We start from the raw sequence: 15,476 nt of genomic DNA, 5'->3' as shown, positions 1-15,476 counted from the left end.
GGCTAGTCTATTTCCACCCATATAGTTGTTGAATCTAGGAGCCTACTGTTTAAGTCACTTGACACTCCAATTCCCCCTTTTACAAGAACAAAATACTAATCCAAATCTTTCCCCCATAAGGGTGAGATGTGTTTGTATACTTCCCAGTACCCCCTTCCCAGAGGCTGGCAATGGATGGTATAGTGACCTTTTCCCTGGACCACTTTCCAGGATTTTTCTTCATTCAGTCTCCCCAGGATGAGCGTCCAATCCCCACCCACGCTGCTGGAGCTGGCAGGGCGCAGCCTGCTGAGCAACAAGTCCAGGGCTGTCCTGTATCTGGAGGACCTGCCCATAGAGCTCTTTCCACCACTCTTTGTGGAGGCCTTCAGCAGGGGACACACTGAGATACTGAAGAAAATGGTGCAGGCCTGGCCCTTCACCCGCCTTCCCCTGGGGGCACTGATGAGGAAGCCACAGCTTGAGATGATCCAAGTGGCCCTGGAAGGGCTGGACATGCTGCTTGCCCAGCAGGATCACCCCAGGTGAGGGGGGCCTACATGGCCTGGAAGGGAGCACCCTGGGTGCCAGGGAAGGGATGGGTATAGGCAGGGAGAGTGGGTGCTAAATTGTGCACCTCAGGCTTCCTGGGCTGCCAGCAAAGAGGGGTAGAGAGGCCTTGGCCATGCTGAGCCCCATCTGGGAAAGGCTTCCAGATGTTGAGGTGCTTTGGCAGCTGTGATGACCTATGAAGGAGGCTATACCTGCCCCTGGGTCAGTCTCTACAAGTGGGGGCACCAGGCTGTATGGGAGGGAAGTGAATGGAGAAAAGTGAGACAGAACGAAGAAGGGGAGCTGGGGGCAGCAGCTAAGAGGTGAAGAAGGGACCTCAGGGCTGATACTCTGCTGTCGTTCCCGCAGAAGGTGGAAACTGCAGGTGCTAGATTTGCGGAATGTTCCCCAGAACTTCTAGAGGATGTGGTCTGGAGCTGTGGTTGATACCTGCTCACCAGAAGACATTAAGAAGAATCAAACATTGAAACTTGGTCCAGCAATGGCAGCTAAGCCACCCTTCAAGGTTTTCATAGACTTGAGCCTCAGAAAAAAACCCCTGGATGAATTCCTGACACATTTGTTCCTGTGGGTCAAACAGAGAAGGGACAGGCTGCACCTGTGTTGCAATAGGCTGAAGATCGTTGGGAAACCCACCAGTTACACAAGAAAGGTCCTGAGACTGCTGCAGCTGGACTCTATCCAGAAGGTAGAAGTGCATTGTGCCTGGGCGCCCTCCACCTTGGCAGCTTGTGCTCCTTTCTTGGGCCAGATGAGGAACCTGAGGAAGCTGCTTGTCTCCCAGGTCTATGTGCCTGCCTACACCTCCCAAGAGGAGCAGGAACAGCTGCTTGCCCAGCTCACCTCACAGTTCCTCAGGATGGACTGCCTGCGGAAGTTCTGTGCCAATGCTCTCTTCCTCCTCGAGGGCCACCTGGAACAGGTGCTGAGGTGAGTAAGAGGGGGTGAATATCCTCTGCAGAACAGTTACAGGAAATTGGTACCTACTAGCTACTGACACTCTGGTTAATAAGGCACTAGAAGGTAAATAACTCATCCTTTAGTTCCTATTGGATCCTGAAGCTAGTTCGCATAACGTGTGTTGGAGCAGACTACTAAATGAGGGTCCAGAGTCTGGAAAGTGCCACCATGCTAGGAATGCATTTGGGAGGGACAAAAGCTAGAAATGGGATTGATGTTCTCTCCATGGGAGGCCTGTCCAGCGAACGTGGTGGAAAGCAGGTAGAGAAGAGTGCTTGGAAGGAGGCAAGCCCCAACACTGACACCTGTCAACAGGGAAGCTCTGTGCTCCCCAGCTGGGAGCAGAGGACATGCCTCTATACCCACCTAGGGAAGGCTGTTCTGAACTCCAGGTAGTGATCCTGGGTGTAAGGGTCAGGAGCAGGGGTGGAAATCTTGCTGAGGATATAGGGTGTGTGCCTCTCAGAGGGTTAACCCCAGTGGATTTTGTTACATCCTGCCCAAATTTGTCCTTCATACATGACTCCCCATGACCTCCTGTGGCCAGATCCTTGACTTTCTGCTTTCAAGTGAGGAGGGGACACAGATATGTGGACTCTTCTGTTCACAGGAGATGTGGTGAAAGGCTCACCCTGACATGGGGTGATGTGAATTACCAGATTTCACAAAAGGCAGCATCCTAAGTGTGGACAATTGTCGGATCATCAGGGTGACTTTGGGTTTGGGCCAATTTGTCTTCTCCCTCCTTGACATTGCTCCTCAGAACTAACTGTCTGGTTTTTCCTTAGGCACCTGAAGACCCCCCTGGAGACCCTCTCTATAACCAACTGCCCACTGTCCGATTCTGACTGGAAATACTTTTCCCGATATCCAAACGCCAGACAGCTCAGACACCTGGAACTGAGAGGCATCAAACTGACCGATTTCAGCCTGGAGCCCCTCCAAATCCTGCTGAACAGCACTGCAACCACACTGAACAGCCTGGACTTGGCAGCTTGCGGGATCACTGATTCCCAGCTCCAAGCCCTCTTGCCTGCCCTGAGCCGCTGCTCCCAGCTTGTGGTCTTGAGCATCCATGGGAACCGCCTCTCTATGTCAACCCTGAGTGACCTGCTGCTTCACACTGCCAGGTTGAGCCAGTTGAGCGTAGAGCTGTACCCTGCCCCTCTGGAGAGCTATGTTGCCTGGGGTACCATCCACCCAGGGAGATGTTCCCAACTCTGTGCTGAGCTGACAGCAATAGTGAGGGATTTTAGGCAGCCAAACATCCTTGTGTTCTGTACTTTCCCCTGTCGTCATTGTGGCTCCAAGTTCATGTATAACCAGGGCCTCATTCAGTGTTCCTGTCCAATAGCTGCCTAGTTGAGTGTGTTTCAAAAGTGTACCTCTAGGCAATTGTATGTATAACCAGGATGTAAGGTCAACTTAGAGGGAACACAGAGCCCACCATTTCAGGCATTGCCTAAAGTGTGGATGGGAAAAGGAAAGTACAGCAGGGGGCTCCATTGGAGGAAAACCCCCCTAAGATAAGACCTTCAGGACATGTGTCTCTATAGAGACATACATAGGGACCTGGATTTCTAGAGTGGCATTCAGGCTTGATGGGCACAGAAAGATGCTACTTTCTTTCATGGCTGGTCCATAAATCATCATAAGAGGAACAGAATCTCAAGGTTGGTCTTCTGTCATCCTCTGCACTGGATTTTCCTGGCTTTCTTATGAAACCTTGGGATTCTCCAGGTGCTGATGGAGAAAGAAGGCATGAGGTACTTGGTGAACAATGAGGTTCAGCCCCAGGAAGTCAGGGTATCAAACTGAAATCTGGTTATGATGTGTGGCTACTTTGTGGCTTAACACATGCATGTTCACAAAGGTGGATTGGAACATTCTATGTAGGCATTGAACATGAGCCATTGAAAGAAAATCTCTTCTCTGTGGGCCTCAGTGCCACCTAGACATTCAATGCTGGTTCTTCCTAATGGGTCTCCATGTAGACCCAGAAAACTCAGGTCCTGGTCTCTGGGTGTGCTGGGCAAGGGCATCTGTGCATAAATCAGGCCCCATTGTCCCACTCCCAGTGCTGCAGGAGGTGTCCATGCTGCACATTGATCAGAACCTCTGGGCCTCACCAAACCTTGCCTGTTATCCACCTAGGTAGTCTGTCCACAGTTAAACATTTGGTGCCCCTTAAATTTACTCACATTCCCTTCAGCAAAATAGTAGAATCATATAGGTAGATAACACTTGTGAATATTTCAAAATGAAACTGAATCCATTACAAGCTCTGGTGGAAGGGGCACGTTTAGCACATAACTGAGAGATCTTTTTCTAACACTTCTCTCCACTGAGGACAGGGCTGATGGGGTTGTGCAGTGACCTTAGCCTTAGTTTCTCATCCAAGGATGAGAACAATGTCCATCCAGTCTTCATTTGAGGTAATCTAAAGCTGCCTGTGGACATGTTTTAATTATGGCTTGAATAATTCTCCACACATAGTGAACTGGAACCCACTTTGATGTGTAAGCAGACTGCAGCTCACTCTTGAAACTAGTAGCAGAGTCTGGGTGAAGCACAGCCAGCCTCTCTGTCACCCACAGAGTGATCTTTGTGCCTTGCTCCCTCTTTGTGGCACTTCCTTTTCTGGAGATCTAAGTCTAGCTTGCACATGTGGGGCAGGTGAAAGGTTCTGAATGGCATTCATTTTGTTGGATTCAAAGATCAAATAAAATCAAGGAAGATCTGCATAATGACATCTGTCATCGTGTGTTCTTTAAAGAGCTATCATGAGTAAAAAGGGACTTGAAGATACTCTGGTGCCTCCAGACCCCTTGAACTCTGGAAGGATTGTGAGGGCACTTTGTTTTCTCAGATGCCTGGAGATAAAGCACTCACCTCCCTTTGAGTTTTTCATCTTTTGACTCTAGGTTAATTTGTGCTGTGAGCGAGCACACAACTGTAGGATGTCATAACAAACAGAACGTGATTTGTAAGGGTGGCCAGGTCAGGAAGTGGGGACTGGGTTTCACTCCTTGGCCACTGAAAGATGCACAGTCCTTTGTGCACCTGTATCCAAAGACTCTATAGCCCCTTCTGGAACACTGGCCAATTTTACCTCCACTATTTAGAAAACCCAGAAACCATGCTATTCTAGAGAAATGAGTTAACTTCATCAAAGCTAACTCAGGGAGCTGGGGACATTTCTTTGTGGTGGAGCACTTGCTAGCATGTGGAAGGGCCTGGGTTCCATCCAAGGAATCACAGAGACAAGTAAACAAAAAAAAATCCAAAAATGATGTGACCACATTGGGAAGGTTTAATTGAAATAGAGCTGTCTATCTGTTAGAAATATTCAAAAAGAAAGAACCACAACCCACATGAAAACAATGGAATGCATTCTTTAATTGGTCTGGACAGGTGGGTCAAATTGATGTCCTGAAAGATTCTGTTCCACTAACAATTGGAAAAGCTGGCTTGGTGGTGCTCAGCTGTAGTTCCAGCAGCTCAGGATGTGAGGCAGGAGGATGGTGATTTCAAAGTCAGCCTCAGCATCTTAGAGAGGTTGTAAGCAAGTTTGTGAGACCCTGTTTTAAAATCCTACCTGGGGATGGGGCTCACTGGTGTGGCACCCTTGGGTTCACTGTCTGGTCCCCAAAACAATAAAAATCAAGTATGAAAAGCCAGTTGCAGTGGCACATGCCTGGGATCCCAGGTACTCTAGAAGATTTATTATTTTATTACTTCTCCCAAATTTACTAACTGGGGCATGACACATCCTTATTTTATTCAGTCCCTTGAGATGCAATATTGGGCCATTTATTCAAGATATATTTTCCTCATGAAGCTATTTATTGCTGAGGACTTCCAAGTTAGAATTGCTTTTGCTGTATCCCCAGGTTTGAATATCTTGTGTGGCCCTTTACATTGATCTGCAGGCATTTTACACTTTCTTTTTTATTTTTATTTATTTTTCTTATTTCTTACATACATGACAATGTTTTGATTTCTTCAATGACCTATTGGTTGTTGGGGAACACGCTGAAGAATTCTCATGCTTTGTAACTGTCCAGGTGTTGCCCCTGCTATGGATTCCATTCTTATTAAATTTATGGAGATTTATTTTGAGAATACATGGAGAATATGTCGTGTGCTGTTGAGAAGCATGTTTGTTCTGAAGTGGTTGGGTGGGATGGTCTGTAAATGTCTACCCTGTGCAGACATGATCTGTCCAGTGCTTAAAAGAGGAGTTGACTGGGCTTGGCATGTAGCTCAAGCAGTAGTGTGCTTGCCTGGCATGTGTGGGGCCCAGATTCCATCCTCAGCACCACATACAAACAAATATTGTGTCCACCAAAAAAACTAAATAATAAATATTAAATCAATCTCTCTCTCTCTTTCTCTCTCTCACTCTCTCAAAAAAGGGGGGATTTGAAGCCTCCACTGTTCTTACTGTGTTGTAGTCGAATTCTTCTTTTACATTCCAGTAATATCTGTTTTGCACATATGGGTGCTCGGTGTCGGGCACATGTATGTGTACAATTTCTGTCTCATGTTGCTGAATTGACCCCTTTATCATGGTGTGATCACCTTGTCTCTTTTTATTGTGTTTTAATCTGTAGTCTATTTTATCTGACAGGAGTCTAGCCATTCCTGCTCTAGGTTTGTTTTCTTCGTGTGGAATATCATTTCCATTTCTTCACTGTCACTCTGTGTGTCTCCTGAGGTGAAGTAACTTTCTTGTAGATAGCAAGTGACTGAGTCCATTAAAAAAAGAAAATCCATTCAGTCACTTTACATCTTAAAATAGGGGATTTTATTCCCTTTACATTCAAGGTTTTTGATTGAAAGATACAGAATTATTTCTGCTGGTCTTCTTTGTTTTAAGTTTCTTTTTCTGATTTCTGTTTAGATCTTTTTCTCTGTTTTCCTCCCTTACTCTCTAGTCTGTTTCTGTGGGTTGGTGTTTTCTTCTGGGATAAATGTGGATTTCCTTCTTTGTTATTTGTGAACATTCTGTCATTTTTGTTTTTTCTTTGGGCTTCCTCTTGGATTTAGAAAATTTTTACAGTTCCCAAAGAGCGTTTTAAGCTGAACAGAATCTCCTTCTGCTCTGATACCAGTACTCTCTTTTAAAAAAAAAAAATCAAGTAAAAATATAACAACCTATTCCTCTGATAGGAAGAATGACAGCCTTTAAAACTCTGCACCCCAAAATTTTATTCAGCAAAAGAACAAGGTACCCAAGTCACTTTTTCTTTTTCTCTTTTTTTTTTCCTACTTTTGTACCGGGAGTAGAACCCAAGGACACTAAACCACTGAGCCACAGTTTTAGCATTTTTTTTTAATTCAGTAAATACAGAGTAGTGGGGAACTGCAAGAGGCCCCTCCCACATGGGTGTCAGAGGGAGATCTTATACCACTGTAGCCATGGTAGAGGGTACTTTCTCCTTCAGGTGGGTGACCCCTCCCACCTGGGTGGCTGGGGAGTTCCTATACCACTGCAGGTGGGGTAGAGGGAACTCTCCCCTCCAGATGGAAGACCCCTTCTATCTGGGTGTGTGGGTAGAGGGGACTCGCAGCTCCAGGAGGGAGACCCTTCCACCTGGGTGTCAGGGGGAGTTCTTATACTGCTGCAGGCAAGGTAGAGCAAACTCTCCCTTCTAGTTGGGAGACCTCTCCCACCTGGGTGTCTGGGTGAGCTCCTATACCTCTGCAGCCAGGGTAGAGAGGACTCGCCCCTCCAATCTGGAGACCCCTCCCACCTGGGTGTTCAAGGGAGCTTGATTACTTTAGCATCCAGGTAGAGGGGACTCACTCCTACAGGCAGGATCCCCACCCAGCTTGCTTTCAGAGAGAGCTACAATACTGTGACAGCAAGGGTAGAGGGAACATGCCCCTGCAGGCAGAAGATCCCTCCCACCTGGGTGTACTAGGAGCTCTTATATGGCAAAATGTAAAGTAGAGGGGACTCGCACTTCCAGGTGGGATACCTCTCCCACCTGGGTGTCAGGGAAACTTGTATACCTCGAAAGCCAGGGTAGAGGGGACTCTCCTGTCCATACAGAAGACCACTCCCACTGTGTGTCTTGAAGAGCTCGTATATGTCCACAGCCAGGGTAGAAGGGACTCATTGCTCCAGGAGGGAGACCCCTCTCACCTGGCTATGGGGGGGCCTCCTATACCCCCTCAGCCAGTGTAGAGGGGACTCGACTCTCTAGGCGGGAGACACCATAACCTGGGTATCAGGGGGAGCTCCTATACCACCAGAGTCAGAGTAGAGTGAACATGCACCTGCAGTTTGAAGACTGCTCCCACCTGGGTGTCAGGGGAAACTCATATACTGCTGCAGCCAGGGTAAGGTGAACACGCTCCTCCAGGTGAGAGACACCTCCCATCTTGGTGCCAGGGCGAGCTTGTATTCCTCCTTGGCCAGAGTAGAGGGGACTCGCCCCTTCATTAGGGAGACCCCCTTTCACCTAGTTGTCAGGGGAGCTCTTATACTGCTGCAGCCATTGTAGAGGAGACTTGCCCCTGAAGGCAAGAGACCACGTTTCCCTGGGTGTGGGGAGGAGCTCATGTATCTCCAGAGCCAGGGTGGAGGGGATGCACCCTTTCCAGTGGGAGATATCTCCCATTTTGGTATGGGGGGGGAACTCCTAAACCACAGCAGCCAGAATAGAGGGCATTTGCCCCTCCAAGCAGGAGACCACTCGCACCTTGGTCTTGAGAAAGCTGGTAAACCCCTGCAGCAAGGGAGGAGAAAATCACCCTTTTAGGTCAGAGACCCCTCCCACCTGGGTGTCAGGTGGAGCTCATACACAGCCACAGTCAGGCTAGAGGGGACTGGCCCCTCCATGCGGGAGATACTTCCTACCTGTGTGTCAGAAGGATCTCATATATCACCACAGCCAGGGTAAAGGGGACTGGCCCTTCCAGGCAGGAGACCCCTCCTACCAGTGTGTGTGGGGGAGATCCTATACAGCCAGGGTAGAGGGAATTTCCTTCCAGGCGGGGGATCCCTCCCACCTGGGTGTGGTGGGTGAAGCTCCTATACCCCCGAAGCCAAGAAGTGGGGACTGGCCCCTCCAGGCAGGAGACCACTCCCACCTTGGTGTCAGGGCGAGCTTTTACACAACCACAGCCATGGTAGAGGGTACTTTTCCTTTCTGGCGGGAGACCCCTCCCACCTGGGTGTTGGGGGGAGCTTGTATACCCCCCAGCCATGTAGAGGGGACTCGCCCCTCCAGGTGGGAGACCCCATAACCTGGGTGTTGGGGGGAACTCCTATGCTGCCAGAGCCAGAGGAGAGCGAGAAAGCACTATTCAGATGACCTCCTTGGCCATGGAGGACCTCCAGAGTGTCATGGCTGGGACTCCCGCTATGGCTGGGGTGCTACAGCTATGACAAGAGGATAGCGGAAGGCTGGGGCCTTCCCCCATCCCCAGAGGGGGATGAGACTGGGCAGAGCACAACCCGCTGCTGCAGGAGCATCAGGTCCAGGACTGACAGGGTGCCTTGGATGCCAGCACCTTGGGCTGGGAGAACGCTCCATGGCAAGGTGCTGAGAGGGTCCTGTCTGGGGCTTCGGGGGCCTGGGCATGGCAGGCCAAGGCGATGTGGCTGGGTGTGGTGGCTTCACACATGCTGGACATTCCCAGGGTCATATGGTGCCTGGAGGCAGACTGGATGGTGGCAGAGTGGCCAGCAAGGACCTTGCTAGCAGAGTGCCACACACCACCCTCACTTCACCAGAAGCTACTGAAGCCCAGGCACCAGGGCTCCGCAGGAAGGCGGAGGCCCCATGAACTGGATTGAGGGGGAGAAATTTTTTCCATTTGCAATAATGTAGATAAACCTGGAGGATATTATGCCAAGTGAAATAACCCAGACACAGACAAATACTGCTTGATCTCACTTATATAGGGTCGAAAAGTCAAACTCATTGAAGAAAGTAAATTCTTTTGGCTAGAGCTATACAAATTCATCAATTCCACACTTTCTAGAAAGAAAAATACAGACGCACAAGACACAATAAAAAATGAAAGAAAAATTGCTAGATCAATTCAAGAAAAGACCTCATAATGAAATTTTGAGAACACACACCCAGTCGAGAAAATCAAACAAAACACCCCAATTTCAATAAGATTAAAAATCCTGCCTGTCCAGAGCCACAGTTTAGTCGGAATGACTCCTGGGATTTTTCCAGAGAGAATGGTTGAAAGGTGACCCTGCCCAGAGAATAGGGCCGCTCTGGGGCTCTGGGATTAGGGCAGATCCTGCTGCTTCTGGCAAACTCTACTTTGAAGTTCCCCTGGAGTTCTCTTGGTTCCAGGAGAATTGGCACAAGGACCCCGGTGGTGGGAGTGTGTTCCTAGGAAGTGTGTGTAGAGCGCTGGTGAGAGTTCCAAAATAAAGAGTTGCTGTTTGAACCTACAAGGCTGCGTGGAGGCTCTGTTATTTTGTGCCCAGCCAGACTTCAGCACCTTGGAGGACATAGGAAATTAAAATCAGTTTATGAACTGTGACCTACTGAAAAAGATAAGACTAAAAAAAAGTGAAAGGAACTGGGGTTGGAGTAGAGGAAGGAAGACAAGATGGTACGTAGTGGATTTTTAGAGCAACGGAACTATTCTACCTGCCACTACATAGTAGTACTGGATGGTGGATACATTCTGCATGGTACTGTAAGATGGATACATCTCATCACACTTGTTAAAAGAGTTGGGAATGCAGCTTTGTGAATAAAGGACAACTAAGCATGAGATTTAATCCCAGTCCTGCAATTATAAAAAAATGGAGAAAGCAACAAGGGAACAGGAACTCAGAAGTTGATGTGAACTGTGGCGTCTATACCTAGACCAAACTATGCCTTTCAGAAGAAGGTAAAAATGTTTCTCAGAGAGGCATAAAACTTACACCTTTCTGAATAAGACAAAGAAATGTACAATAACATGAAAAAAATAAATAAAATGTTAGTTCTTAAAAATTAAAAAAAAAAACTGAGGTTATCTGTTATTTAAAAAGTGCTGTATATTTGAAAAAAAAAAGTCTTTTTGCCCTTTGTGAATATTCTAAAAACACAAGTGAAAATAGTAGCTGTGAACACTTTCTATAGTCACATATTTTATAATTTTATGGGCAGTTTCCTGAAGAAACTTGTGGCTCTTAGTGTATATACCACTGTGTTAACTGAGGCATTTCTTGCAATAGCCAAGATACAGAAATAACCTAAGTGTCCCCCCACACATGAAGGGATTCTTTCAAAAGGTGATATGGTGGTATACATCCACAACGAAATACTATTCACCCTAGGGAAACAGGAAATTCTGCATTTATAACAATATGGATGACAGTATGTTAAGTGAGGAGATTATGTTAAGTGAAATAAGCCAAGTAGTGGGAGAAAAAAGCCTATGCTCTCACTTAACATGTGGAATCTAAGAGTCAAAATCATAGAACTGGAGAGTACAATGGTGTTTACCAAGTCTCATGTGTGTAGCAGGGAGGCAGGAGGCAGCCAGGAGGGTAGATGGGGAAAAGGGGAGACTTTGGTAAACTGGCATGAGGTTAAGTTAGATAGGAGGAGGGCTATAATTAGTAATAATATGTTTTTCATAATAGCTAAGACAGAATTTTTAAATGCTCTCATTACAAAGAAATGACAAATACTGAGGTGATGCATATGCTAATTTATCTGAAACATCACATGGTACCCCATAAACATATGTGAGTAGTTTCTTATTAAAAATAAAACTATAAGAAGGAATATTTACTGTTTTTATAGATACACATAAAGCATTACATAAACCACAAAATGTTATGATTTAAGACTTCACTCCAAAGCTTTTCTTAAGTCCCTGCTTAACATATTTCTCTTGTTCTGCTAAACTCCTGGAGTCTTCTACATGTAGGTTTGTAGTAGTTTCATTGTAAAGAAAAGATACAAGAGCAAGGGATAAGAGTTTAATGTAATTTTGATATTTATTATGAAAGTATTTTGCTGGTATTACCACAAAAGTTTTTACAAAAGAGAAATACATAATTCTAGAGGAGTAAAATGTATAAGCATTTTTTAACAGGAATATTAAGTAGTGGAGTGAGAAAAGCCTGTATAGGCCACCAAGACATTCTTGGAGAGACAGTTAAGGAGAAGAATGCAAAATGAGATTTGATACACCAATAAAATTATGCATAATTTTGTTATGATTATACATAATCATTATTGAGATTAAAATGAAAGAGCAAATATGACACAGTTGGAGCATGAAAAAACAGCACAAAAAAAATGCTGCATACTTTAGTGTGAAGCTCCATTCTGGCTGTCTGGGTTATCTTCACCATAATGATATCACAAACATAAAAACTCCTGCAGCTGAAGTAAATTACCATCAAAGAAACAGAAACACTAGTAGCTAGCTTTACTTTAAAGGAAGGTCTGGGGAGGAGCCTGGAAGGGCTGTATCTACACATCTGTAAAAGGATGAGATTCCATAGAGGCTGTATATAAAAGGCCTGTACTGAGCATACATGCTGGGGTATTTCTTTAGTGGAATAGTTTTTTTTTTCCTTTTTTGTGTCATGAATTTTATTTTCAATATTTTTATTGGTGTATCATAATTATACACATTGATTTTTTGTTACATATTATACATGCACACATTATAAGAATATAATTTGGCCAATATCATTCCTTAGCACTGTTCCCTCACTTCCCTTCTCCCACTCACTGGTCCCTTTTCTCTTTTTGACCTCCCACTGATTTTTAGGAGATCCACCCCAACTTTTGTTTTCCTTTTTCTCTCTAGCCTCTACATATCAGAGAAAAACATAACAACACTTGATCTTCTGACTTTGGTTTATTTTGCTTAACATAATAGTCTCTATTTCCATTCATTTTCTTTCAAATGACATAATTTTATTTTTATTTATGGCTCAATAAAGGTTCATTGTGTACACCACATTTTTTAACCCATTCATCTGTCGATGGACACCAAGACTACTTCCATAGATTTGTTATTGTGTTTTGTTTTGCTATAAACATAGATATACATGTATCAGTATAATATGATGACTTTAATTCTTTAGGATAAACACTGAGGATTGGTATAGCTGAGTCATATGGTGATTCCATTTAAGGAACCTCCATACTGATTTCCATAGTGGTTGTACTAATGTACAATCTCACCAACAGTGTAAAAGTGTCCCTTTCTCTCCACATCCTCTCCAGCATTTATTATTATTTGTATTCTTAATGACTGCCATTTTGACTGTTATGAGATTTGCATTTTTCTAATTGCCAATAATGTTGAACCTTTTTTCATATATTTGTTGGCCATTTGTATTTCTTCTTTTAAGAAGTGTCTGTTTAATACATTAGTATGTTTATATTTATTAATTGGGTTATTTGATTTTTTTGAGTTTTTTTTATATATTCTATATATTAATCCTCTCTCAAAACAGTAGCTAGGCAAGGTTTTTCTCCCATTATTTAGGTTCTCTCTTTCCATTCTTAATTATTGCCTTTGCTGTGCAGAAGCCTTTTAATTTGGTGCCATCTCAATTATTAACTCTTATCATTATTTCCTGAGCTTTTGGGGTCCTATTGAGAAAGTCATTTTCTATGCCTGTATGCTGGAATGTTGATCCTATATTTTCTTCTAGGAGTTGCATTGTTTCTGCTGCAATGATGGCACAGTTTTACTGTGGAATCTCCTGCTGATAATGATCACAATTGTTACAAATAAGTTTCATATTTATGCATGACATTGCATTACTTCACCTGTCTGATACCACCTCTCACATCTAGGAAACCTAGAATAAACAAGGTAGCTGTGTTAGAAAAACTGAAAAAAAAATAACATCTTCTTAATTATTTTGAATGCTAAACTGATGTTTCTTTGAAGGCAATATAATACAGCAGAGAGTTATATAGCAGCTAGGTTTTATACAATTTAGAATAGCAAAAAAAGTTTTCAAATTCATTTTGACTTGTTACCAGCTGATATATTAGTTTTCTCAAATGAGGAAATGCTAAGTGCTAATGTTGCAGTTATTACTGAGTTCCTGGTTGCTGAAGGAAGCCTGGCACTTTATTAGTATAATGAATTTACAATTCTTAACTTGTTGAATTGCAAATACATATTATCTGTATTATTAGCCTGATGATTATTTTTCCGTTAGTAGAAATTGTAAGTGTCATTTATAGTGGCTCATTTACAGTTGCTTATAAAAGATTCTTTATTAATTTAGTCTAAAGCAAAATTTTAGGACCAATTAGCTTCTTTTCCAAGCTCCATGAACAATCTTTTGAATGGTAAATAAAATGGTTCTGGCACTTTGTGAATACATGCAGTTGTGTTAGAACTGCTGTCTTTATTTGACAAGAACAGTCCAAGCAAGATAGTAATGTGAGCTTGCTAGAAGTCATTTATTAACAATAAGGAATGAACAAAATGCACAGATGAGACTTAAAGGTAATATTTTAAAAATATAAAACATACTGGGAACCTAAACAGGTCAAAAAAGATTAACAATAGGAGATAAAATGTTAATAATTTGTTTAGACATCAGGACTAGAGAATTCCCAGAAACTGCTATTGAAATGTGGTTGCAGTCTGTGGACAAGGAAATATATAAAATTTTATATAATTTTATATATTTTATATATTTAAATATATAAAATATATAAAATTTCAGAGAGGATGTTACTAAATGAGCTTATTCTAATGATATACTACTATGACACATATGAAACAAAAACAAACATGCAACATCTAAAATCAACATTATGTGTAGTTCCTCATTTCATTAGGCTAAAATAGGTCTTGAGTGTAAGTCAGATTCTAAGCCACAATGTATGAAAATATGCAATGATTATGAGGAGTCTCAAAATTTCTTCTGAAACTACCAGGGTTAAGAAAAAAAAGAAAAATAATGTAAAACAGCAGATGGACTTCCAATCTTCAGTTTGTTTTTAATACTCGTATCTCTATTTTCTCTCTCTCTCTCTTGTACTAGTTATTAATAGTGCTGCACTCCGGCTGCAGCAAAATAACCGGGGTGGGGGGGGGATGAGGAGCAACTTGTGTACATTGATACAGCAGGAGTGGGAGCCATTTATTGTAGCACAGGAGGGTTATATATACATTACACACAGCTTATCTTAATTAACATAATCTAGATACAGCAGTCAACCAATAAGGAATCTCCACACTTAATGGCTCCCTGTTGTTATTCACAAACCACTCTCTCTGACAAAATGCCAGGCACCATCTTGACTTTTTTACAGACCCTAACATTTCCCCCTTTGTTTAATTTAAATGAGGACCATAGTGGTTTTTTACAGAAACACCGTAAATAACCTGCTACAAGCAGAAGGGGAGGATACAAAATGCCACCATACCAAGCTAATTGATGGCTCCATGCAAGAAGCCCTTGCAATGACACCGTTAGCAAAGATACTGAGTTACAATTTGTTGTAGATTACAGTTTGTTGTCTCAGTCCAGGTAAAGCAGTGTCTCAAATGATTAACTCACAGTCTATGTATATTACAGTTCAGGTAAGTTTTGCAGGTAGCTAGCTTAAGTCACAGTCCAGGGAAGTTCTTTAGGGAGCTAGCTTGATCTGAAGTTTCCTCAGGTTTTCAGCAACACTGGAAATTCTTCCACCTTCATCTTCACTGGCACTGGGACGAAGGCAGGAACTACGGATGGCTAAAGAAAATCCTGTAGTATTCCAGAAGGCACTAAGAAAACAACCTTCTGAACAATTTAGTACATTATCTGAAAGTTTTTATTTACATTTGAAATAAGCCTTAATAGTGCTTGTTACTCATTAGCTTTCATGTGTGGGAGAACCATTGTAGTTACTGGCCTTGGAAATGATCAAACTTCAGGGGCATGGGCCGTCTTTTACCTGCAGCATCCTGGGCAGCCCCAGATGGCCCTGGGGAGTGTCCTGGACTCA

The 15,476-nt window shown here is 43.6% G+C and overlaps 1 protein-coding gene across 1 annotated transcript; it reads left to right on the top strand.

Annotated features, from left to right (window-relative positions):
- Nucleotides 1-237: 237 nt before the first annotated feature.
- LOC101955178 (PRAME family member 5) lies at nt 238-2,874 on the top strand. The gene is given in 3 exon segments (XM_078027782.1): nt 238-524; nt 901-1,482; nt 2,301-2,874. Coding segments are annotated over 3 exon segments (1,443 nt in total).
- The last annotated feature ends 12,602 nt before the right edge of the window (nt 2,875-15,476 follow it).

This window comes from Ictidomys tridecemlineatus, chromosome 11 (assembly GCF_052094955.1).
Source record: "Ictidomys tridecemlineatus isolate mIctTri1 chromosome 11, mIctTri1.hap1, whole genome shotgun sequence".
NCBI classification, from domain to species: domain Eukaryota; kingdom Metazoa; phylum Chordata; class Mammalia; order Rodentia; family Sciuridae; genus Ictidomys; species Ictidomys tridecemlineatus.
This window is presented reverse-complemented; position numbering and strand designations above follow the sequence as displayed.